The 26,001-nt window shown below is 43.4% G+C and overlaps 1 protein-coding gene across 2 annotated transcripts in view; it reads left to right on the top strand.

Annotated features, from left to right (window-relative positions):
- Positions 1-415: 415 nt before the first annotated feature.
- Positions 416-26,001, top strand: part of LOC126092086 (uncharacterized) — a 43,296-nt gene continuing 17,710 nt past the window's right edge. The window contains exons 1-2 of one of the 2 annotated variants that reach the window (XM_049907508.1): positions 416-573; positions 19,463-19,648. In XM_049907508.1, the coding sequence (XP_049763465.1) occupies positions 499-573; positions 19,463-19,648 (261 nt within the window). In that variant the 5' untranslated portion in view covers positions 416-498. The remainder of the gene's footprint in view (positions 574-19,462; positions 19,649-26,001) is intronic. The other variant, XM_049907507.1, reaches the window with a different exon arrangement.

Here is a 26,001-nt window from a genome sequence, read left to right as displayed (position 1 = left end):
GGCGCCTAACGGCAAGTCATGACACTAACAATACTAAGAACGCAAGTCTTGCAGCGCATTACCTGAACATCATTCCTAAAAACTGGACACGCATACGGTCAATAGCTTTACGTCTACACTAACTCAACTAGCGAAAGTTTAATTGTAGCTACCCTGTCGCTCAGTCTTTTAGAAACTTAGTTTCCACTCATGTCCGCCAGCACCGAATTTTCGAATACGCACGTGTCCTATAACGTTCTTCGTATTTGATAGTTTGCGATGTCATACGAGCTGACAAATAACAAAAGACAGCAGCAGAAGCAAAAGAAAGAGGTCGCATTGCGGGGTCGGCCGCCGCCGTGGGAAGTCGTCCATTAGCTGTTTGCTGCGGCAACGTGCCGGGTGGCGTGGGCAGTGTGCTCACCCACACACACACACACACCACAGCATCGCTTGGCCGGCGGAGCTTCTGCATCCACCAGACCGCAGTCCACCGCCTCGCCTCGGTGTGCTCCAGACATGCAGGCCAAGATGTTCGCCGTCAAGGTGAAGGACCTCAAGCAGCCGGGCTTTATTCTCAAGATCCTCGAGATTGTGAGTACCCGCCGACCACACAGCAGGAGTAGGTTCCACCATCTCTTGTTATCACCCGCCTTCCTACTCCATTCTTTTCCTGTTCTTTCAGTATGTCTCTGCTTGGGGTAACACGTGCTTACGCAAAACTTACGCAGGCCTACGATAGGAGCAAAAACCCACTAACAGTCTGAAGCCAGCACGTTAATCTTGTCTACATCTACATCTACATTTATACTCTGCAAGCCACCCAACGGTGTGTGGCGGAGGGCACTTTACGTGGCACTGTCATTATCTTCCTTTCCTGTTCCAGTCGCGTATGGTTCGCGGGAAGAACGACTGTTTGAAAGCCTCCGTGCGCGCTCGAATCTCTCTAATTTTACATTCGTGATCTCCTCGGGAGGCATAAGTAGGGGGAAGCAATATATTCGATACCTCATCCAGAAACGCACCCTCTCGAAACCTGGCGAGCAAGCTACACCGCGATGCAGAGCGCCTCTCTTGCAGAGTCTGCTACTTGAGTTTACTAAACATCTCCGTAACACTATCACGGTTACCAAATAACCCTGTGACGAAACGCGCCGCTCTTCTTTGGATCTTCTCTATCTCCTCCGTCAACCCGATCTGGTACGGATCCCACACTGATGAGCAATCTCAAGTATAGGTCGAACGAGTGTTTTGTAAGCCACCTCCTTTGTTGATGGACTACGTTTTCTAAGGACTCTCCCAATGAATCTCAATCTGGCACCCGCCTTACCAACAATTAATTTTATATGATCATTCCACTTCATATCGTTCCGTACGCATACTCCCAGATAGTTTACAGAAGTAACTGCTACCAGTGTTTGTTCCGCTATCATATAATCATACAATAAAGGACCCTTCTTTCTATGTATTCGCAATACATTACGTTTATCGGCCACTCCCTGCACCAAGTGCCTATCCGCTGCAGATCTTCCTGCATTTCGCTACAATTTTCTAATGCTGCAACTTCTCTGTATACTGCAGCAGCATCCGCGAAAAGCCGCACGGAACTGTCGACACTATCTACTGGGTCATTTATATATATTGTGAAAAGCAATGGCCACATAACACTCCCCTTTGGCGCGCCAGAGGTTACTTTAACGTCTGTAGACGTCTCTCCATTGAGAACAACATGCTGTGTTCTGTTTGCTAAAAACTCTTCAATCCAGCCACACAGCTAGTCTGATACTCCGTAGGCTCTTACTTTTTTTATCAGGCGACAGTGCAAAACTGTATTGAACGCCATCCGGAAGTCAAGGAAAATGGCATCTACCTGGGACCCTGTATCTAATATTTTCTGGGTCTCATGAACAAATAAAGCGAGTTGGGTCTCACACGATCACTGTTTCCGGAATCCGTGTTGATTCCTACAGAGTAATCATAAAAAATGAACGAAGGAAGATTAGGCTTTAACGTCCCATCGACGTCGAGGTCGTTAGAGTGGAACACTAGCTTCATAGGTAGCGCACCGCGCCTACTGTACGTCCACCGCGGCGCTCGGGGGCCACAGCACAAAGTTAGGACACATGAAGATGGCTTATAACAGTCCGAAACCGGTCGTGTGATAATAAAACAAGTTAACAACTGAAACGATATTTTCAACTTCTGGAAATAAAACAACACCTGATCGGAACCGTCGTCCTCCCGAATGCAAGTCCAGAGTGTTAACCACGCGGTATCTCGGTGAGTCTCGACGGACAAAAATCTAATTTCTGATGTGCATCGTGGAACTACAACTGGACCGCTACTGTTCATATTACAGCATGTGCCTGTGTTAAGACCCGTAAGCGCCATGTATCTGATGTTTCGGCAAATATTTGCAATTTTCTTTGTTCAATGTGCAGCCAGAGTCAGCAGAAATTCTATATAAGGGGGCCAAATTCTAAAATTACCATTTTTAGGTACATAACTAATCCCGCGAGTTTTAAAACGTGCGTGCCCCAAGAAATTAGTCTGATGGGAAGTATACAGAACGCAGTATTAAACTGTAGGCTCAACCGCCTTTCGAGTGCAGAGCACTACATCTGACGGATTTCAAAGGAGCAAGGCTTCATCATCAGAGCTATTCTACAAAAAATGTAATGAAACTATTAAACACGTTATAGCAAGACACGATTAGAAAGGATGTGGAAACAAATTATTAATATTTTTATCTTTATCAAATGGTTCAAATGGCTCTGAGCACTGAGGTCATCAGTTCCGTAGAACTTAGATCTACTTAAACCTAACTATCCTAAGGATATCACACACATTCATGCCCGAGGCACGATTCGAACCTGCGACCGTAGCGGTCGCCCGGTTCCAGACTGTAGCGCCTGAAACCGCTCGGCCACTCCGGCCGGCTTTATCTTTATATCGCTTTTGTAAGATTATTGTAGAATAATTCTGAAGACGAAGGTCTGCTGATTCGAAACGCGTCAATTTTGGTGCTTTTCTACTGTAAAAGGTGGTTGTAACTACATTTTAACACTGAGTTTAATAATTACTACCCCGTATACATTGTATCGATCGGCACAATCAAAACATCGAAAACTCATTTCATCTCAATCAGTTCATGGATATCCAGTTAGTACTTTAAAAGTAAATTACTTTGATACCTAAACGGCAAGGCTATGCAAAAACTATATTCAAAATAGATATTTTCATATTATTAATATGAACGTGGATGCCTCCTTTTCTTGATGCGTCGACCTGAAATTATACGATTAAATTCAGAGTCTCCAACGGCTTACGAAATATACACTGATGAGCCGAAACAAGACGCTTTTTTAGCAAAGTGATTGTCTCCCTTTGCAACAGAATATAACAACGATAGTATTTGAATGATATTTCGTGAAGACATGCTATAGTACTTCGTGCATTATGGGTGGAACAGCCATCATGGTGGTAGCACAGGTCCCTCCTAGTCTGCAGAGGAACGTTCTCTAGCATCCGTGGAAGATTGCCTTTTAGGTGGCCGCGATACTTGAGCGCGTTCAGTGTTCCGTCTATGAAAAACGGGCCTATGAGCTGATGGTTCACTATCCCACACCATACTTTTACGCTCCATGGACTCTGACGCCCCACCTAACGAAGCCAACGTTGACTGTCAACAGACCAATAGGGCTTGTTTCGGCGGCTTACCTGGCCGTGATTGGTAAATGTGGCTTCATCAGTAAACAAGATACATGATACATCTGGAGTACCATCTCTTAAGGCCTATGTATAAAAGTTAACACGGCTCTCGTAATCGTTTCCATGCATCTCTTGATAATAGGGATGGAACCTATGTCGATGGAGAATGCGTACGACCATTGCCTGACTCATACCACTTTCTCGTGCGATTGCGCGGGAGTTAACGTGCTGATCTACTGCAACAGCGTTCATCACTTGTTTGCTTGTGTTGCGTTGTCTAGGTGTTCCACTACAATTTTCTCGTAACTGGTTGAAGAGGTTTTTAAATAATTGCCGAGATAGTTGACGTCTACTGGGATGGCTCAAATGGTTCAAATGGCTCTGAGCACTATGGGACTTAACAACTATGGTCATCAGTCCCCTAGAACTTAGAACTACTTAAACCTAACTAAGCTAAGGACATCACACAACACCCAGCCATCACGAGGCAGAGAAAATCCCTGACCCCGCTGGGAATCGAACCCGGGAACCCGGGCGTGGGAAGCGAGACGCTACCGCACGACCACGAGATGCGTCTACTGGGATATCTTGCCGCATACACTGTATGAGAACGAACTGCATCCTTCCTTTTTTTTTCTGTCATCAGTATACTGACTGGTTTGATACGGCCCGCCACGAATTCCTTTCCTGTGCTAAGCTCTTCATTTCAGAGTAGCACTTGCAACCTACGTCCTCAATCCTTCCTACAATCTCCATATACCATGAACATGTCGGCTTTTTCTGCATTGGTCCATTCACGAACTATTGCTTGGACTGTCACACACTAGCTGACTAGCATGACGTTATGCACTGAAGGAACGCCAAGCACCATGTAAGTGAACGTAACAACAACACCATACCTAGCAACTACGCAGGTTGAATGGCACAAACAAGTTTCGCCGGGAAAACTTTTCAGCATACGATACCTCGTGAACGACGCGCACTAGAATCACGCAACAAGCACCGCTGGCGTTCCAATTTATCCTACCTTTTGTTTGTTAGTATCAATAGGCATTGTTCGATTTAAAAAAAGTGTATGTTTGTACAAAAATGCACTCTCTAAGTATTATTTACGAGGGCTATTCGGAAAGTAAGGAACGATAGGGCGCGAAATACAAACCACGGTGAAAATCAAAACTGTTTTATTTGCAATAGTTAGCTACAACTTTCAGCTACTTACCTCCATAGTCGCCGATCCGACTTAGATGTTTGTCGTAGCGTTGTACCAACTTTCTAATACCCTCGTTATAGAAGGCAGCGCCGGCCGCGGTGGCCGTGCGGTTCTGGCGCTGCAGTCCGGAACCGCGGGACTGCTACGGTCGCAGGTTCGAATCCTGCCTCGGGCATGGATGTGTGTGATGTCCTTAGGTTAGTTAGGTTTAAGTAGTTCTAAGTTCTAGGGGACTTAAGACCTAAGATGTTGAGTCCCATAGTGCTCAGAGTCATTTGAACCATTTAGAAGGCAGCCGCCAGTGCTTTCCGCCAAATCTCTATCTAATGAATTTTCTTACTGTAATTGATGAAAGTATGTGTGTGTGTGTTAATGCAGCTAGCCGCTAACTTGGTGTAATGTTTTGTCTGTGCAGAAGTGTATCTGTCGCCTTTATCGCTCTCTCACCCTCACACACAATTCTGTACAATAAAGTCAAGGGCTTAGGTTTTCTTATCAGGCTTATCCTTGCAAAGACAGACAAAAAAATTATACTAATGGGAGGATTCTGAGTAACTTCTAGAATTCCATTCGCTCTCTCTCTCTCTCTCTCTCTCTCTCTCTCTCTCTGTCCTTTATCTGTGTACAGTTCAAATATAAGTTACATGAAATCAGCCTAGTAGAATCTCTGGTGGAGCCCTTCGTCTTAATATTCAGCGGCTGGCTTGCTAGAAAAGATCTTTACATACGTTATTATTATTAAGCGCTGCATTCAGTTGGGAAAATCGATCGTTTGAACACTTCGTTCAGTTTACGACAGATCTAAAATTTCAGATGTGGACGAAGCCTTTTTGGACGATTTCAATAAAACTCAGAGATTGCAGGCTCTCTTCGTCACAGCTGAAACTTCCCAATTAAGTACAGGGCCCAGACAATCATCAATGATTCAGACAGAGAACGCATTCGTCATTCACTCTAGAATAAAATGGTCACAAACCTTATTTCTGAGGAAAATTGTATATTGAATCCATTTCCGTACATGTTCCGTTTCCGTGGATTTTAAGTCTCATGCAATTTACTTTTACAAGTCCTTCTTTCTCTTTATCTACCACGCTAGCGGCACAAACTTTCCTGTCTCGCTTTAGCGCGAAGAAGAGTAAATAAATCTCCTTTAGCAATCCGAAAATCTTCCAACCGATACTTTCCGAAGCTGTTCCTTTCTCTCTCCTCTCTCTATAATGACCATGGAGCATACATCTCTGTACCTCTGTTGTTCCAAAGAATAAACGTACTAGAAAAATACCTTGGCGTCGACGAGCTGTCGGCGCATATATTACTAGAAAATCTGCTCAGATACTTTTCAAACGTAAATAAATGTGGATGATTTGATTGACCATTATTAATTATTGCGTGGTAGAGGGTAATTTTCCGTGGGGAGATTACATCTACTCTGACCTACAGGTCGTTGTCTGTGCCAAAATATTGTCTTAACAGCCAGCGGTTCATGTGAGCAGAGATGAAACTCAGAGGGAGACAATTACGGGCTGTATTGTGGTTAATAAAACATTTCCAATTGAAAACTATGCAGGAGCATCTTCATTGCCCCAGGCAGAATGCGGCTGAGAATTGTCTTGAAGAAGAAAACGCACGACAGTTATGTAATGTTGGCTGCATAACTTCTGGCGAAATTTCTCACCAGTCCTTCGTACTTAGCGGGAGACACTATTGTTCTAGGTATCTTTATGTGCTACCTGTGTGCTCAGAACTAAAAAGAACGACGTAACGAGATCGACAGGCATACTAGAGACACTGCCCAACACACTTGTGCAAAACTTCATCGGCTTTTCACTGTGGTTTCCATTTCGCGACCGATCACTCATTACTTTCCGAATAACACTCGTACAATCTGTTTATTGGCTAAAAATAGGAGCCCCTGACTACCAACCAATTCTCTGAAAACCGCACATCAACAGCAATTTCCATTGCCGTAACAGATGTGGTGCAAATTTTAGGTGATTCACTCTGTATAAGAACGAAATAATAAAAAATTATGTGACTGCTGTGATTTTGCACTTACATACACGCTGGGACACGTAGTTTAATAGATCTTAACTATGTCTTCGCTTAATAACGTCCAATAATACCCAGCATTGTTGTACTTGATAATGTGTTAAGCCCGACATAATGATAGCAATATAAAATAAAGGAGTTTGCACAGTCAAGTGGCGGAAATATCATTCAAACATTATTACGTTACTGTGGCCCAAAAGTGCAAGAAGATCAACAGCGATTCTGATGCTATGGATCTGTTAAGTCCTTGATGGGTTTCCGGTCATAAGTGACACCTGCGCAATAACCGTAAGTTAAGCTTTGGCGGTTTGTGAACTCGGGGCTGTCGCCCCTTAGCGTCCCAGGTGTGTTCCACAGGGTCATGTCAGGCGTTATCGAAGGCCAAGGCATCACCGTGAGTCGATTATCACGCTCCTCAAACCAGTGTACTACGATTCTGGTCTTGTGACACGGACATCTATCCTGCTGGTAGATGGCATCGCTGTTGTGGAACATATTAAGCATGAAGGGATGCAAATACTCCGTAATAGTGTTCACATAGCCCACACAGCTTACAGTACTACCACAGGTGCCGTGAAATCAAGGGCCCATGTTCGCTGTAGCAGAACACTGCCCTCATCATGCCGACCCCTTGTGTGGAGCATGTTTTGAGCAGCTGTTCGCTTGGATGGCGACACATCTGGACACAACCATCGACCTGCTATAACAGATAACATGATTAATCCGACAAAGTGACACGTTTGCATCGACAGTCGATCCAGTCTCGATGATCCTGTGCTCAATGCAGTCGTAACTGATGATGTGGTTGGGTGAACATTGGAACACGTAGAGATCGTCTGCTGTGGACCACCGTTTTTAACAGTGTGCACTGATCGGTGTGCACAGGAACACTTGCAGCCTGCACCAGCATTGTACTCTGCCGCCACAGATCGTCGACTATCCTGCTGTACAAAGCGGACAAGCCTCCGACCTTCACATTCTGTGATGAGGGATGGACGCCCAGCACCTTGTCAACGACTCGTCGTTTCCCCGTCCTTCAGCCAGTTGTCATAGGTGCTGGGCCACGCGGGATAGCCGCGTGGTCTTAGGCGCTGTGCCACGGTTCGCGTGGCTCCCTCCGTCGGAGGTTCGAATCCTCCCTCGGGCATTGGTGAGTGTGTTGTTCTTAGCGTAAGTTAGTTTCAGTTAGATTAAGTAGTGTATGAGCCTAGGGACCGATGGCCTCAGAAGTTTGGTCCCATAGGCTCTTGCCACCATCACCATAGGTGCTGACGACAGTAGCATGCGAACAGCCGACCAGCTTCGCCGTTTCCGAGATGCCCGTTCCCTGGCGCCAGGCCATAACAATCTGTTCTTCGTCAGAGTCCCTTATGTCAATGGATTACCCAGTTGAGGGTCGAATCGTCACTGGAATGATTCCTCACTCGCCCGTGTCCCGCTTATACACCTTCCTTATCGCGTCACGTGCCCGCAATGCATCCAAGAGACACTGAATCTCACTAATGACAGTGGTGATAAATTATATGAATGCGTGGTGTCTGTTCTTATAGTTGTCTATTCATATAGTTGATCCATCTCGATGGGCGATGAATCCACAATCTTCACTGAGGGTACACATCTACGTTTGGCCTCCAGAGCGAATCTAAAATTAGCGAGCATGGAGTGCATGGACAGGAACTGCGGACAGGTGGCGCTAGGAGGGAATGTGCGTCGGCGGGGAAGCGTAGCGAGATAGTCCACGCCTTGGCGATAAATGCTGTGCCTGGGTGGCGCAGTGGTTAACGCTACTGTCTAGTAAGCATGAGACCCTGGGTTCGAATCCTACTCCCGTATGGAATTTTACTCTTCACCAATGATTCTGCATAAAGTGCGAGGCAGCTGATATTATTACTTCCTTTCGTTTCCTTTCCTTTCTCGCTCCTCCGACTTCAATTTACATAATAGTGAAGATAAAATTTTGGCTCATCTGTGTACTAGAGGGAACCTAAAAGTAACAATTGTTTTACAAAAAATGCTGTATCTGACGGAGCATTTTCAAATCTTAAACACCTTCAACACAGGCTATACCAGACGTAATACTCTTGTCCCAACTTTTTTCATTAGTACCAGGTGATCAAAAAGTCAGTATAAATTTGAAAACTGAATAAATCACGGAATAATGTAAATAGAGAGGTACAAATTGACACACATGCTTGGAATGACATGGGGTTTTATTAGAACCAAAAAAAAGTTTAAAAAATGTCCGGCAGATGGCGCTTCATCTGATCAGAAAAGCAATAATTAGCATAACAAAGTAAGACAAAGCAAAGATGATGTTCTTTACAGGAAATGCTCAATATGTCCACCATCATTCCTCAACCAAAGCTGTAGTCGAGGAATATTGTTGTGAACAGCACTTTAAAGCATGTCCGAAGTTATGGTGAGGCATTGGCGTCGGATGTTGTCTTTCAGCATCCCCAGGGATGTCGGTCGATCACGATACACTTGCGACTTCAGGTAACCCCAAAGCCAATAATCGCATGGACTGAGGTCTGGGGACCTTGGAGGCCAAGCATGACGAAAGTGACGGCTGAGCACACGATCATCACCAAACGACGCGCGCAAGAGATCTTTCACGCGTGTAGCAATATGGAGTGGTTGTTTTTTTTTTTTTTTGTTCTAATAAAACCCCATGTCATTCCAAGCATGTGTGTCAATTTTTACGTCTCTATCTACATTATTTCGTGGTTTATTAAGTTTTCAAATTTATACTGACTTTTAGATCACCCGGTAGAAATAGTTTTTAAACTCGTCTGAAGTTATGCTGTTTAGTGCTTCCAGCGTTTGTTTTCACTTCTTCTACGTCTTGAAAACGCTTCCCTTCGGGTTCTTCTTTCTTAGGAATAAAGAAAAAAGTCACAAGAGCCAAAGTTCAGTGAGTAAAGTTGGTCAAAAACTGTTGTCATTTGGTTCATGGCCAAAAACTGCCTGATACTCGTATTTAGTGCTGTTTGCACAGGGGCGTTGTCATGGTGCGAAAGACGAGTGCCTGATTGCCACACTGCAGGTCGCTTTCTTCTGGCAGCTTCACGAGATAGTTTTAGCACTTGAGGCTAGTAATGTTGCTTAACTATGGTGCTCTTGGGAACAAATTCATGGTGGATGATCCCACTGATGTCGAAAAAACAAACCAACATTGTCTTGACGTGGCATCTCACCTGCCTTGCTTTCTTTGGTCTTGCTGATGAAGGGGTCTTCCAGTGAAAAGACTGGTGCTTCATTACTAGGTCGTATTCAGAACAATACGATTCTTTGCCCATGATGAATTTTGCATCAAACTCTGGATCAATTTCTGACTAATCTTTCAGTGTCCCGCACACCCGCAAAAGATTGGCTCTCTGGCCATCAAAAAGCACATGTGGAATGAATTTTTCTGCAATAGGGTCATCTTCAGTTCTTCGGTCAAAATTCGTTTACGAGAACTCCAAGATATTCAAGTCATTTCCACCAGTTCATAGATTCTTCTACGGCGAACAAAAAAGATCTCAACAACGATTGTTTGAATGTATTTTTCTGTTCTGGAAGTCGAGCGATGTCGTGTCCGTGATTCGTCTTCAATTGAAATTCGCCTGCACTTAAACGGACAAAACCATTCGTAAAAACTTACTCCCAATAAGTCATCAGAAGCATTGGGAGAGTTCCTGCTGCTGATTGCCCTAACAGGCCTGGTATTTAATGCCTGACATTGAAAAATCGCCGAACAAGAAAAACAGCGCTTACAAAAACTTTCGCACTGGCCAAATAATGTTTCCATGCCAATGCCGCTAGGACAGCTGATACAAAATGGTGTCTAGTGTAGGTACCTAGCGGCAGAATTCGGAACTGGTGTTCTACCAAGTACACCTTGTACCTTACATACATGACGGAAAAAAATAGCAACACCAAGAAGGAGTCGAGCGACATAAACGAAAGTTGGTTGGCTTGTTTCTACATCTGAAAGATGACGTCTAATCAAACTTCTCCGGCTGGGATGGCCGAGCGGTTCTAGGTGTTGCAGTCTGGAACCGCGCGACCGCTACGGTCGCAGGTTCGAATCCTGCCTCGGGCTTGGATGTGTATGATGTCCTTAGCTTACTTAGGTTTAAGTAGTTCTAAGTTCTAGGGGACTGATGACCTCAGAAGTTAAGTCCTATAATGCTCAAAGCCATTTGCGCCATTTTAATCAAACTTCGCAGTAGTCGCATAAGAATGGCGCTAATAGAGCCACTACGAGGATGCAAATCAGGTTTGCTATAAATACACGCTGTAACAGTCGTTAGCGTTACTTACCTTTGACATTGACGTTAGTCAGGAATGGCTTTAAAACAACAAAGACGCCATTATCAACACTTCACTTAGTTTGAAAGAGATCGTGTAATAGGGCTACGAGAACCTGGATGTTCCTTATCTCATACTGCAGGAAGACTTGGCAGGAATGTAGCCACTGTAAATGAATGCTGGCAGAGAACGTACGGTCGGACCATCGTGTCCGGCGTGTGGGTCTGGCGCATCGTACTGCATCTGCAGCAGAAATCTGAGCTGCGGTTGGCACCACAGTGACAGAACGAACTGTTAAACATCGGTTACTTCAAGCCATTCGCCCTGTAATGCGCATTCCACTGCCCCCAAACCACCGCCATTTGCGGCTTCAGTGGTGTGAAGAGAGAGCTCATTGGAGGGCAACGTGGAGTAATGTTGTGTTTTCTGATGAAAATTGGTTTTGCATCGGTGCCAGTGGTGGCTGTGTGTTGATTAAATGGGGGCCAGTTGAGAGCTTAAAACCTACCTGTTTCTGTTGCAGACACACTGGACCTACACCTGGAGTTATGATCAGGGCAGTGTTTTCTTATGACAGCAGGAGAACTCTCATGGTTATTCCTCGCAACCTGACTGAAAATTTCTACATCAGTCTCATGATTCCACATGTTGTGCTGCCATTCATGAACAGAATTCCAGGGAATGTTTTCCAAGAGGATAACGTTCGCCCACATACTGCTGTTGCAAGCCAACATGCTGTATAGATAGTCGGCACGTTGCCTTGGCTTGCTCGATCACCAGATCTTCCTCCAATCGAGTACTTGTGGGACATCATCGGACGGACTCACCCACAGTTTTAACCGTCCCTCTATTGACCGACCAAGTGCAATAGACGTGGAACTCTATCCCACAAACTGACAGCCGGCACCTGTACAACACAATGCATGCACGTTTGCATGCTTAATTCAACAGTCTCGCTTTTACACCGGTTATTAGTGTGCCAGCGTCTCACGTTTGCAACGGCTTATCTCTAGTTTACATTAACCTGTCTTCTTGCAGTGTTAATCACTTAAATATGTTACGAAGACAAATGAAGTTCAAAAATGGCTCTGAGCACTATGGGACTTAACATCTATGGGACAAATGAAGTGCTGAAATATATATATATATATATATATATATATATATATATATATATAGAGAGAGAGAGAGAGAGAGAGAGAGAGAGAGAGAGAGAGAGAGAGAGAGAGAGCTCTTTGGAGGAAATTTCTGCAGTCAAATTTTGTACTGAGATACGTTTTTGCCAGAGGCCATAGTTTCCGAATTATTGAAGAAAAGCGTACAAAAGTGACTTTCAAACGAGTTTTTCTTGAATAACTGATAAAGCGTGGCCTCCAGCATAAGCTTATACTAAAGCAAAATTTAACTACTTTAAGTTTCCTACGAAAAGGTCCTATTAATTTTTTCTGTAGCGCTAATAATTTGCACGTAGCGAGCGAGAGGTTATGAAAATCTCGTGTATGGTCTTTGAAGGCGTTGTATGTTGCATAAACCTCATCTTCAGGGACAGCTGAATCACCTGTATATTGTTCAGACAGCCCGTTGTGTGCTTTCGCTAGATTTTTGGAAGAACTACACCGAGCTGGCTCTAGAGCAGCTGAATGTTGGAAAACCTCGATATTACCTTTTGATTTTTTTTCCTTTTCTTTATTTAACTGGTGGTTTGTAATATCTTTGTTTCTAATTGTTAATTTACTTGTGATTCTCTAGCAGCATAAAACGCTAAATAAAATAAACAGATTGGATGTGCCAACTTAGTTTGAACACCGAATTGTTGGACTATTTTGTACAGAATTTCCCTATCAACAAAGCCGAACGTCTTCCTGAAATTTTTTAGTGCTAAACTATGTCTTTAAGAGACAGCAGTCTATAACGTATTGTTGATTTTGTCGTCTTCAGTCAGAAGACTGCTTTTATGCAGTTCTCCACAGTAATCTGTCCTGTGGAAAAATTTCCATCTTTGTATAACTACTGAAATCTTCAAGCCTTTAAAACCGCTTAATGTAATCAAGCCTTGTCCTCCCTCTAGAATTGCCCTCCCCTTCCCCCACAACACACACACACACACACACACAGTTTCCTTCATTAGGAACATGACAATTTCTTTGTGCTCGTGGCTGATTTAAGGCCCAAGCGACACAAATCGCTGCTTTGTTCATCAAGTCGAGAGCGGTGCCAAAGGCTCCACAACTGTAGGAAGTTCTATACAGGACGTATCACAGTTAGTAGTGGCCGATTGGGTCGCCAAGCTGAGAGGGATGTCCAAGTGCAAAGATTTTTATACAGTGTGTGTCACATTCAATAGCGGAAACTTGCAGAGTGAAAGTGCATAAAGGAAAAGGGAAAAGGGGCGGGTTGGAGGGGGGGGGGGGGGCAGATAGTAAGTCGCTTCTGTGCAAAAATTTTCTCGACTCAGGCCTTGTTCGTGCCTCGTGACGCGTATTTTACTTGGCTCAGTCAGGGGTTGACTTCGATCCTGTGACATTAGTTCACAACTACAAATGAAAAACAAGGAAGTTGCTTCAGGTCACTTGGAATTTCTATTGAATCTTCTGGAAAATTCACAACAGCCTATCATAGCACTGACTCCTAAACAAAATGGAGGCAACAACTGAGACATTCTGAGAGGTACTGAGACAACACTGACTTGTAACTGTATGGGATTGTGGGTCCACCTTGATGCAAAACACTTTTGTTATTTATTTATTTATTCTCAAACTAGTTTCAGCGAGAATATCGCTATCTTCAGTGCCTCCTTTATTCTAAAATAAGCAGAACAGCATACTTACAAGCATTGTAAGACATTATTATATGTGTACAGTTTGGTACCAAACACTGTTTTCTGTGAATAGTTACATAATACCTCATTTTCTTTACGTCACAGCATGGTTGTTATGATTGTTGCCGCTATTCCCGTCATATTTCCTGCTTGTTCTCTTTTTTTGCCGTTTTTATCCGCATAGATCGTATCATTTGTAACTCTATGAGTAACTGTTAGTAAATAAACAGGAAAACATGAACTTATGTTTGTCAGATTGTCAGTGCTATACAGCTGGGATTGCGGTAGTGTTGTGGATAAAATTTGGTGTCTACTAGGTTGTTACGTAATTTGTCTTGTACTCACGTTCACTGGACTGCTTTCAGCTGCTTTCAGACGCAGAAAAACACAACTTTCACCCCTTGTTCGTAATCCATTAGCCCTCTTGCTGTTCGTGTGAGCCGCGAGAAATGTATCGCAATATGCGAGAAGCTTATGAAAATTGTAGAGGCAGTTCTGACCACATAAAGTTGTTTTTATGCGAGCACAGACCAATGGAGGAGTTTCAAGATAAAATTATTGTAACACTGATTTGTTTTTCATCTTTCATTATGATTCCTCAAAAGAGAGAGTTGGCTGTTGAGAGAGCTTTCCAGCCATATGTTTGCTTTTTTCTGGTGTGTATTCATTTATTAGTAGACGGGGACAAAGAAGAGATTTTATTTGTTTTATTTTCCTTTCGGTTTGAGATTGTAAATTAGTAGCTCGGCATTCGTCTTACTGGTGAGGAGAATCCCTCGGAAACTTCAACTAGGATTATCTTGTCGGAGTAAATATTGCTCTCATTTTCCTAGTTTGACTTTCTTGACTTTCTTATAAGAAATGATTTATATTGCAGGCCAGTCCTGTTTGCTGTTCTGTTACATTGTATTTTTCGTCTGTTTTCTGTATGCATCATTGCATATTGTATGATGTGGCAGATAACTGTACTGAAATGTTGGAATATTCAAAAATAATGATATTGTCCTTAAGTAGTTCTATCGTCAGTGTACTGGTACGTAATCTCTCAGTCAGATTTTACTAGCAACTTCTATGAGTCGGTATTTTAAAAGTTTTATATTAGCAATTTCATGGCGTTATTTGGTGTATGCGTATACTAGATATTGTAGCAATTATTAGGATTCTTCTTTCCGTACTGAATATTCTTTTTGTTTGGGTTTGGTTAGCCGTCCAGAAGGGCGCTGCATACGCGAATAAAGATTTAATGAAGGTCTTGCAAGTACGAACTATGTTCCATTATAAATTCATTTTGTATGTCCTTTAAACATTTTTATAAGCCCTAATCATCGTTTTGCTTTTGCTATGGTGTTTCTTCCATGCTAATGTAGTACCAACAGTCAGTCTGAAATAATTAGCTTTCATTTTAGGTGTTGTTTCTTGTCCCAATAATTTTAATTTGACGCCTTCTGTTGTTTGTGTTTTACTTCTTATGAAGTTTTTGTATCTGAAGATAACAAGCTGACTTTCTTGAACATTAGATATTATAAGACCTGAAGTAGAGTCATTTTTCTAGCTCGTCAACGTATTGCGTGTTCATTAGTTGTAGGTCATCTGTTGTCTTTTCTTGGCATCTTTATACGGTGTCATCTCTGCATAACGCTAAATCTTCGTTCCAGTGCGTCGGGCGAGGTACATCGGTAGTGTATTGTATATATTATACAGTAATGCAGGAGACAGAGTGGAGCCCTGTGGTACTCCAGCTTCCGACATTAAACTCGCAAAAAGATTGTCGCCTACTCTGACGGTTGTATGCATGTCATCGCAAGATCAAATTTATAACCTTGAGCAATTAATACGTTTCTACTTGAAAATGTAATTACAGTTACCTTTTTCTTATTCAGTCAGCTTTATAACAGGCTTCTGGCAACAAATTATTTCAATTTTTCGTCCAAATTGGTTAAAATAAGACGATGTTAGAAATCTGACCCCTCTGGTACAAATATATAATCTTTTTCATTTGATTTGTACTTTATCTTTATTTCATAAAATTTCTTACTTATTGTGAGATTTCTTAAATGTTTGCCTGTTTTCAGCGATTTAATTGCAAGATAAAACTAATTTTTACCTTTTGTATTAATCATGATTTTAATGCTAAATTAAAAAGTTGCATGACGGAAACCTTGGACTGCTCCATAAATACGTATTTTTTAACAGTTTCAGAAAAAAACGATAATGAAATACTAAATAAACTATTCCAATTACGCAACAATGTTTATTGGCTACTCAAAATTACGTTCTACTGGCAAAACCCTGAAATGACAGGTTAAGGAACAAAAAAATATGAAAATGATGAATCTGGTTCTTCATTAAACATAGAAACTACTTTAATTAAACACAAAATAAAATAAAATATGTCATCATTCACCAAGCATGTTTATTCTTTACTCAAAATTATACCGTCTAAGATAATGAAAAAAAAAATAAAAACAACGACGCACCACGAAGCGAAGGAATTACCAAAGTGGGATCGACGTCCGTAGATGTGATATACAAGTACAAAAAAACAAATGACTACAGTTTCAGAAAAACTGGATGGTTTATTCAGGAGAAAGAGCTTCGCAATTTGAGCAAGTCTATAACACCCTTATTCAAGCAGTTTCTCTGCTTAGCATTGACTGCTAGACTTGTTGGATGCCGCCTTGAGAGGTATCATGCCAAATTCTGTCCAATCGTCAAAATCCCGATGTAACTGCGGGGCCCTGTCCATAATGCAGCAAATGTCTTCAATTGGGAAGAGATCTGGCGATCTTGCAGGCGAAGGTAAGATAGACAAGCCGTAGAAACTCACGCTGTATGTGCGAGGGCATTACCTTGCTGAAGTGTAAGTCCGGTATGGCTTGCCATAAAGGGCAACAAAAATGGGCGTAGAATACCGTTGATGTAGCGTTATGATGTAAGGGTGCCGTGGATGACAACCAAAGGGGTTCTGCTATGAAAAAAAGGTGCACCCCAGACCATTACCGCGGTTGTCAGGCAACATGGCAGGCCCCAGTCAGGCTGGTATCCTACGTTGTCTGGGATCTTATCAGACATTTCTTCGCTTGTCATCGCAGCTCACTTCGGAGCAGGACTCATCACTGAAGATAATTCTACTTCAGTCCATGAGACTACAGGCTGAAGAAGGGTCTACAGACGCCCTGGGCAGTCGTGGGTACGGGTCGACAACCAAGGGTGATGGTCTAGTGTGCCATATCGTTTCATAGCAATACACCTTTGGTTGTCATGAGCGGCATCCTTACAGCACTCCGGTACGTCGACGAGACTCCATTCCCCGTTTCGTTGCCCTTCATGGCAAGCCATACTGAGCTAACATTTCAGCAAGATAATGCCCGACCGCACACAGCAAGAGTTTCTACTGCTTGTCTTCGTGCTTGCAAAACCCTACCTTGGCCAGCAAGATAGCTGGATCTCTCCTCAATTGAGAACGTCTGCAGCATTATGGGCTGTACCCTCGAAACATCTCGGCATTTTAACGATCTAACGCGCCTATTGGACAGTACTTGGCACGATATGCCTTAGAAGGACATATAACAACTCTATCGACCAATGCGAAGCCGTGTAACTGCTTGCATAAGGGTCAAAGATGAACGAACGCATTATTGACTTCCTCAATTCGTGAAGCTCTTTCTCTTGGATATACCATCCAATTTTTCTGAAGTCATAAGTATTTGTTTGTCTGTACATGTACATCGCATCTACTGATTTCCGTCCCACTCCGATAATATCTTCGTGGTGTGTCTTTTCATTTCCTTTTTTTTTTTTTTTTTTTTTTTTTGGGCGTATTTTCACGTCAAAACTCGGAAACAAGTTACAGGATCAGATACACTACTGGCCATTAAAATTGCTACGCCACGAAGATGACGAGCTACAGATGCGAAATTTAACCGACAGGAAGAAGATGCTGTGATATGCAAATGATTAGCTTTTCAGAGCAGCCGGCCGCGGTGGCCGTGCGGTTCTGGCGCTGCAGTCCGGAACCGCGAGGCTGCTACGGTCGCAGGTTCGAATCCTGCCTCGGGCATGGGTGTGTATGATGTCCTTAGGTTAGTTAGGTTTAAGTAGTTCTAAGTTCTAGGGGACTTATGACCTAAGATGTTGAGTCCCATAGTGCTCAGAGCCATTTGAACCATTTTTTCAGAGCATTCACACAAGATTGGCGCCGGTGGCAACACCTACAACGTGGTGACATCCCAACCGATTTCTCACACACAAACAGCAATTGACCGGCGTTGCCTGGTGAAACGTTGTTGTGATGCCTCGTGTAAGGAGGGGAAATGCGTACCATCACGTTTCCGACTTTGGTAAAGGTCGGATTGTAGCCTATCGCGATTGCAGACGAGGTGACAGGCATCTTATCCGCATGGCTGTAACGAATCGTGCAGCCACGTGTCGATCCCTGAGTCAACAGATGGGGACGTTAGCAAGACAACAACCATGTGCACGAACAGTTAGACGACGTTTGCAGCAGTATGGACTATCAGCTCGGAGACCATGGCTGCGGTTACCCTTGACGCTGCATCACAGACAGGAGCGCCTGCGATGGTGTACTTAACGACGAACCTGGGTGCACGAATGGCAAAACGTCATTTTTTCGGATGAATCCAGGTTTCGTTTACAGAATCATGATGGTCGCATCCGTGTTTGGCGACATCGCGATGAACGCACATTGGAAGCGTGTATTTATCGCCATACTGGCGTAGCACCTGGCGTGATGGTATGGGGCGCCACTGGTTACACGTCTCGGTCACCTCTTGTTCTCATTGACGGGCTTTTGAACAGTGGACGTTACATTTCAGATGTGTTACGACCCGTGGCTCTACCCTTCATTCGATCCCTGCGAAACCCAACATTTCAGCAGGATAATGCACGACCGCATGTTGCAGGCCCTGTATGGGCCTTTCTGGATACTGAAAATGTTCGACTACTGCCCTGGCCAGCACATTCTCCAGATCTCTCACCAATTTAAAACGTCTGTTCAATGATGGCCGAGCAACTGGCTCGTCACAATACGCCAGTCACTACTCTTGACGAACTGTGGTATCGTGTTGAAGCTGCATGGGCAGCTGTACCTCTACACGCCATCCAAGCTCTGTTTGACTCAATGCCCAGGCCAGATGTGGTTGTTCTGGGTACTGATTTCTCAGGATCTATGTACCCAAATTGCGTGAAAATGTATCACATGTCAGTTCTAGTATAATAGATTTGTCCAATGAATACGCGTTTACCGTCTGCATTTCTTCTTGGTGTAGCAATTTTAATGGCCAGTAGTGTAAAATGCTGTTGTATCGACTTCTTCATTAAACATTTAGATCGAGTAGCATCTTAATAGCTGTGTGAGGTGACGGCCGGCCGTGTTGCAGGCGATGCTGCTGACGACGACGCTGGTGGCGCGGCTGGGGCGCGGCGGCGGGCCCGTCAGCTTCCACCGGCTGTCTCCGGACGCCGACACGCTGGGCCAGGGCGTGTGCCTGGCCTACCTCATCATCACGCCGGTGCTGCTGCTCGGCTACCTCACCGGCGAGATCGGACACCAGCGCAGGAAGATGGTCAGTCTCCCGCCGCCTCACTCTGCTCCTGCTGCGTGGCGAGTGGTAGGCCAGTGCGTTCCGGTTCTTCCTTTAGAACACCGGTCGTCAAGCAGAGCAATCAAATGTTAGTGCTGCTCGCGTCCTCAGCCGTATTTCATGGCAACACGCGTCTAACAACTATAGGTTTCGCAAGATGGCAGTGACCGGTTTTCGTCCAAAGCGCTGTACGAGTTTATTCGTTTGTTCAGAAGGGGAATCCGACAAGCGTTTGCCACCTCCCGACCGGCGATGACAGAATCGACGCGTACGCCCTGCAGTCTTTCTCAAACGATTTTACAGAAACCATTCGGTTAAAAAAGTCATTTTTGCTTCACTTGTAACTTTACATGTCAGGTTCATCATGATTTTCCCGTCATTCCGTTAATGGTCGTGTTGTTGTTGTTGTTGTTGTTGTGCCGCGCGGGATTAGCCGAGCGGTCTAAGGTGCTGCAGTCATGGACTGTGCGGCTGGTCCCGGCGGAGGTTCGAGTCCCCCCTCGGGCATGGGTGTGCGTGTTTGTCCTTAGGATAATTGAGGTTAAGTAGTGTGAAAGCTTAGGGACTGATGACCTTAGCAGTTAACTCCCATAAGATTTCACACACATTTGAACATTTGTTGTTGTTGTTGTTGTGGTCTTCAGTCCTGAGACTGGTTTGATGCAGCTCTCCATGCTACTCCATCCCGTGCAAGCTTCTTCATCTCCCAGTACCTACTGCAACCTACATCCTTCTGAATCTGCTTAGTGTATTCATCTCTTGGTCTCCCTCTACGATTTTTACCCTCCACGCTGCCCTCCAATACTAAATTGGTGATCCCTTGATGCCTCAGAATATGTCCTACCAACCGATCCCTTCTTCTAGTCAATTTGTGCCACAAATTTCTCTTCTCCCCAATTCTATTCAATACCTCCTCATTAGTTATGTGATCTACCCATCTAATATTCACCATTTTTCTGTAGCACCACATTTTGAAAGCTTCTGTTCTTTTCTTGTCTAAACTATTTATCGCCCATGTTTCACATCCATACATGGCTACACTCCATACAAATACTTTTAGAAAAGACGTCCTTACACTTAAACACCGAGCGAGGTGGCGCAGTGGTTAGCACACTGGACTCGCATTCGGGAGGACGACGGTTCAATACCGCGTCCGGCCATCCTGATTTACGTTTTCCGTGATTTCCCTAAATCGCTCCAGGCAAATGCCGAGATGGTTCCCTTGAAATGGCTCGGCCGACTTCCTTCCCCGTCCTTCCCTAATCCGATGAGACCGATGATCTCGCTGTTTGGTCTCTTCCCCCAAACAACCCAACCCCTGACACTTAAACCTATCCTCGATGTTAGCAAATTTCACTTCTTCAGAAACGCTTTCCTTGCCATTGCCAGTCTACATTTTACATCCTCTCTACTTCAACAACCATCAGTTATTTTGCTCCCCAAATAGCAGAACTCATCTACTACTGTAAGTGTCTCATTTGCTAATCTAATTCCCTTAGCATCACCTGACCTAATTCGACTACATTCCATTATCCTCGTTTTGCTTTTGTTGATGTTCATCTTATATACTCCTTTCAAGATACTGTCCATTCTGTTCACCTGCTCTTCCAGGTCCTTTCCTGTCTCTGACAGAATTACAATGTCATCGGCAATCCTCAAAGTTTTTATTTCTTCTCCTTGGATTTTAATTCCTACACCAAATTTTTCTTTTGTTTCCTTTACTGTTTGCTCAATATACATATTGAATAACATCGGGGATAGGCTACAACCCTGTATCACTCCCTTCCCCACCGCTGTTTCCCTTTCATGCCCCTCGATTCTTACAACTGTCATCTGGTTCTTGTACAAATTGTAAATAGTCTTTCGCTCCCTGTATTTGACCCCTACCACCTTCAGAATTTGAAAGAGAGTATTCCAGTCAACCTTGTCAAAAGCTTTCTCTAAATCTACAAATCCTAGAAACGTTATATTTACTGTGATATTTACGTGAAGTGTTGCTGCATATAGATTTAGCTAACATATTCGATTTTTCTTTAGACTTGGATCGAGATCTTTGACTGTCACCAGTCTTGAGAAAATTGATCTGATGTGGCGCACTCATTTGCGATCACATTGCGCCGGAGATAAAGCCAGAATGAAATATCCACAACATTCATCATACTTCATAGAACTGTTTGAAATATCGAAATGAGATTTTGGCGAATGATAGCATACAAAGGGGAAAGTATTTTGTCATATGGTTATTATGGAAAACTTCATTATCTACCGTGTTATTCTACTAACTACAGAGTTTTCCTATGGAAGAATTTAATTTTTGAGGGCCATTGATAGCTGGTGTAACGAGAGATGCTACGACTTTTGGAACAACAAAAGTGAGGTCTTTACATGTTCATTTTGTACTACCCGTGTGCTTTTTCATAAGATTTTGACCATACTTTTGCTCAATTCCGCAGTTAACAAACATAATAGCCCACTGTTTCAGAATTCTCTCGCAGTTGCGTCTGCACAACATGTAAGTGAAGTGAGATTATCTAAATTCCGCTGAGTTTTGGCAAAAGAAGCAAATTTTAACATGGAAACAAGAGGTACGTGTAGGTTTTACTCAAAATTGGCCTCTAATGGCACTTCTCTGAAAGATACAAATGCTTATCAAACAAGGCGAAAATAAATTAGTCCATTTTCGGCGGAATGCTTTTAGAAATGACATCTTTTTGAATGGTCACCATGCAGAAGTGGGCGTGAAGGGGTCCCGCTTAATAATTGCAAAAAATGTCATTGTAGGCTTCAATTTACAATGGAACTTCCCCTCCAGCACTCGGCATTACCCCTACAGCACCTGACTGGAGCTGCCAGCACTACCACTCTCCCCACGCATGCCCTGCCGTCTGCGCATGTACTAGCCATGGTATTCTGCGTGTACTAAAACAGCCGAATCCAAAACCGTCAATCAGCGTTAAGAGCTTCGTTAACAGAGTAGCTTTTCCTACACAGTGACAATCAAAACTGTTTACCGAGACATAAATATTTTAAGATGTGATCAGTTTTCACTGACATTGGTGAATTTGGCTGTGAGCTAGGTTGCGGTCAGGCGTTGTAGGGGAAGTGACGAGCGCTAGAGGGGAAGTGGAGTTTTAAACTGAAGGCAATGCTCAATTTTTTTTGTAAATGGAGCCCCTCCACGCACACTTGTGCAGGGTGATCATTCAGAAAGAATGCTTTGTTAGTATCCGGAGAGAATTCCGCTGAAAATCGAACAAACGCAGCAATTTATTTTAGCCTGGCTTGTTAACCATTCGTAACTTTCAGAGAAGGGTCATGAGTGACAAATGTTGAGTAAAACCTACATGTCTCTAATCACCATGTTGAAATTTGCTTCTTTTGCCAAAACACAAAGAAGTTTACACAGCGTCAAAGTGGTTCAAATGGCTCTGAGCACTTTGGGACTTAACTTCTGAGGTTATCAGTCTCCTAGAACTTAGAGCTACTTGAACCTAACTAACCTAAGGACACCACACACATCCATGCCTTAGGCAGCATTCGAACCTGTGACCGTAGCGGTCCTGCGGTTCCAGCACTACACCGCATCACCTCACTAACATGTTGTGCACACACAACTGCGAGAGAATCCTGAAATTGTGGTTTATTGAGATTATTTAGTAGTGAACTCAGGAAAAAAAAGTTCAATAGCTTACGAAAAACAACATCCTCGGTACAAAAATACTAATGTAATATCTTCACTTTCATTGTTCCAAAGCCCGTAGTATTTCTCATTTAACTAGCTAATCATGGCTCTTAAAAATTACATTCTTTCGTAGAAAAAGTTTGTATTTAGTGGAATAGCACGACATATATTGAAGTTTTACGGAATAAACATATGACAACACACTCTCCCCATTGTGTGCTATCATTTGCTAAAATTTTATTTCGATATCTTAGACCATTTATGAAATATGACGAACGCTGTGGATATTTCATTCAGGCCTTATCGCTGGCGAGCGATATCGCAAATGAATTTGGTACATTAGATCAATTTTCGCGTGATTAGTGAAGAATAGAGACCTCCGTCCAAGTCTAGAGAAAAATTGAATAGGTTACCTATATTTCATACGCAGCGACATACTCTGCAAGTCATCATGGAGCTGGAATATTAAGCTACAAGTAACGCAAAAATGAATTTTGTTACCGGATAGTTTCTGTAAAATCGTTTGAGAAATATTGCACCGCGTGCCCCCGATTCTGTCAACGGAGCATTTAGCCGTCCGGCCGAAAGCGGGCAATGCCAGCCCACCCTTCCAAACAAACCAATGAACTCGCCCAGCGCTTTGCACGAAAACTGGACACTGTCCATCGGCCATTTTATCCCGCGCGGAGGATGGACCAACCCGACGTGTCGAAACCCACCCTGAAATTTTTTTATTCTTGAAGAATACAAGGAAAGAAATGCACTGCCAGAATTTTAGGTGGTAATACCCACTGCAAGTATTTATTTTTTAACTGTTGAAGTTACTCGTTTTTGTCGCACGAAAAACCGCTTACAATAGCGGTTCGTACTGCTCTTCCTGCCTAGCGCGCTTTCAGCCGTGACAAGACAGCGTAGCGCCGCGTAGTGCAAATATTTGGAGTGGCAAAGCGAATTTGAAGCCCTAAACCATACAAGAATTGTCACGTATCGTTAATGTTCGGAATAAGAGTCAGTTCGTATTGCCGGCCAAACTGTTGTATATGTAATTCTTACAAAGGTGACTAGCAGAGAAAAATAATTATCAAGGCAATGTTTCATGTCAGACTACAGATGATTTCCATTAATAGTGACTTTAAAATACCGAAATGAAATATTTCTTACATACACATCTCCATAGTCATCACAATAAAGCGAAGTGTCATTTGAATGACGAAAACAAACATTTTCCTTACACCATGGTACATGAGACGAAAGAAACATTAATGTTTTCAAGAGTTTCTTCGATACGTCGGTTGGACGCTTCCCACGTAAGTAAAGTTGGCCGGGAACTTCGACGGGCAAAGAGGTAAGTGGCCCGGCTACTGCGCTGTTAGAGGCTGGAAGAGGGGGAATATTTTACTGTTTTGTCTTCGTGACACATCGGTTGGACTCTAGAGGGCTGGAAAACCATGGCCAAGTCAGATGAATCCCAATTTCAGATGATAATTGCTGATGTTAAAATTCAAGTATGGAGTAGACCCCACGAAGCCATGGACCTAGGTTGCCAACAAGGCACTGTGCAAGCTGGTGATGGCTCCATAATGGTGTGGGCTGTGTTTACACAGAATGGTCTGGGTCAAAAAATGGCTCTATGGGACTTAACATCTGAGATCATCAGTCCCCTAGACTTAGAACTACTTAAACCTAACTAACCTAAGGACATCACACACATCCATACCCAAGGCAGGGTTCGAACCGGCGACCGTAGCAACAGCGCGGTTTTGGACTGAGTCACCTAGAACCGCTTTTCCACAGCGGCGGGCTGGACTGGGTCCTTTGCTCCAATCGTTGACTGGAAATGGCTATGTTCGGCTACTTGGAGACCATTTGCAACCATTCATGGGCTTTATTTCCCAACAACGACGGAATTTTTATGGATGACAGTGCACCATGTTAGCACACCACAGTTGTTCGTGATTGGGGTTGAAGAACATTCTGGACAATGCGAGCGATTGATTTGGCCACCCATTGAACATTTATGAGACTTAATCGAGAGCTGAGTTTGTGCACAAAATCCTGCACTGGCAATTAGGGAAATCTGGATTCACAACTACCTTGCAACGTACGTATTTACGTAGCATTACTCAACCACGACGAATCCTCACGTTCCCTCGAATTTGTCATATCCATAATAGTGTCCTCATCCCTCTTCTCTTCTGATGTGAGAATTTTGTCGAATTGCAGGGAAACAGGCTAAGGGTTTTATATCATTTAAATAATGATGTACGAAGTTCTTTTCTACGCCAGCTATTTTTTTATTGCAAACACATTGCTTCGGGGAAAACAGCAAATTGCGGTCTATGATCTCGTGTGATCATACGAAAAATCATTAATCAGTCTTGTTAGTCAATATTTATTCCATTATCATTTTCTCATTAAAGAAAACAACGGTCTCAAGATCTACATACCACCTCTGAGCTGGAACAACAACATCATATAAAGATGCTAGAAGGGTAGCACTTCTAGATCTTCAGTGTTTTGTCAGGAGGTGACAAGTTACAAATAAGTGCCGTAAACGTACTGCTACTCCACTTCAAATGGAGACAACTACAGTATGTCGTACGTGTAACAACACAAAGAAGGGAATCGCACACTGCTTGTACATTCAAATGCA

Source organism: Schistocerca cancellata, chromosome 7 (assembly GCF_023864275.1).
Source record: "Schistocerca cancellata isolate TAMUIC-IGC-003103 chromosome 7, iqSchCanc2.1, whole genome shotgun sequence".
NCBI lineage: Eukaryota > Metazoa > Arthropoda > Insecta > Orthoptera > Acrididae > Schistocerca > Schistocerca cancellata.
The sequence above is the reverse complement of the archived record's forward strand: the minus strand, read 5'-3'. Positions and strand labels throughout refer to the sequence as shown.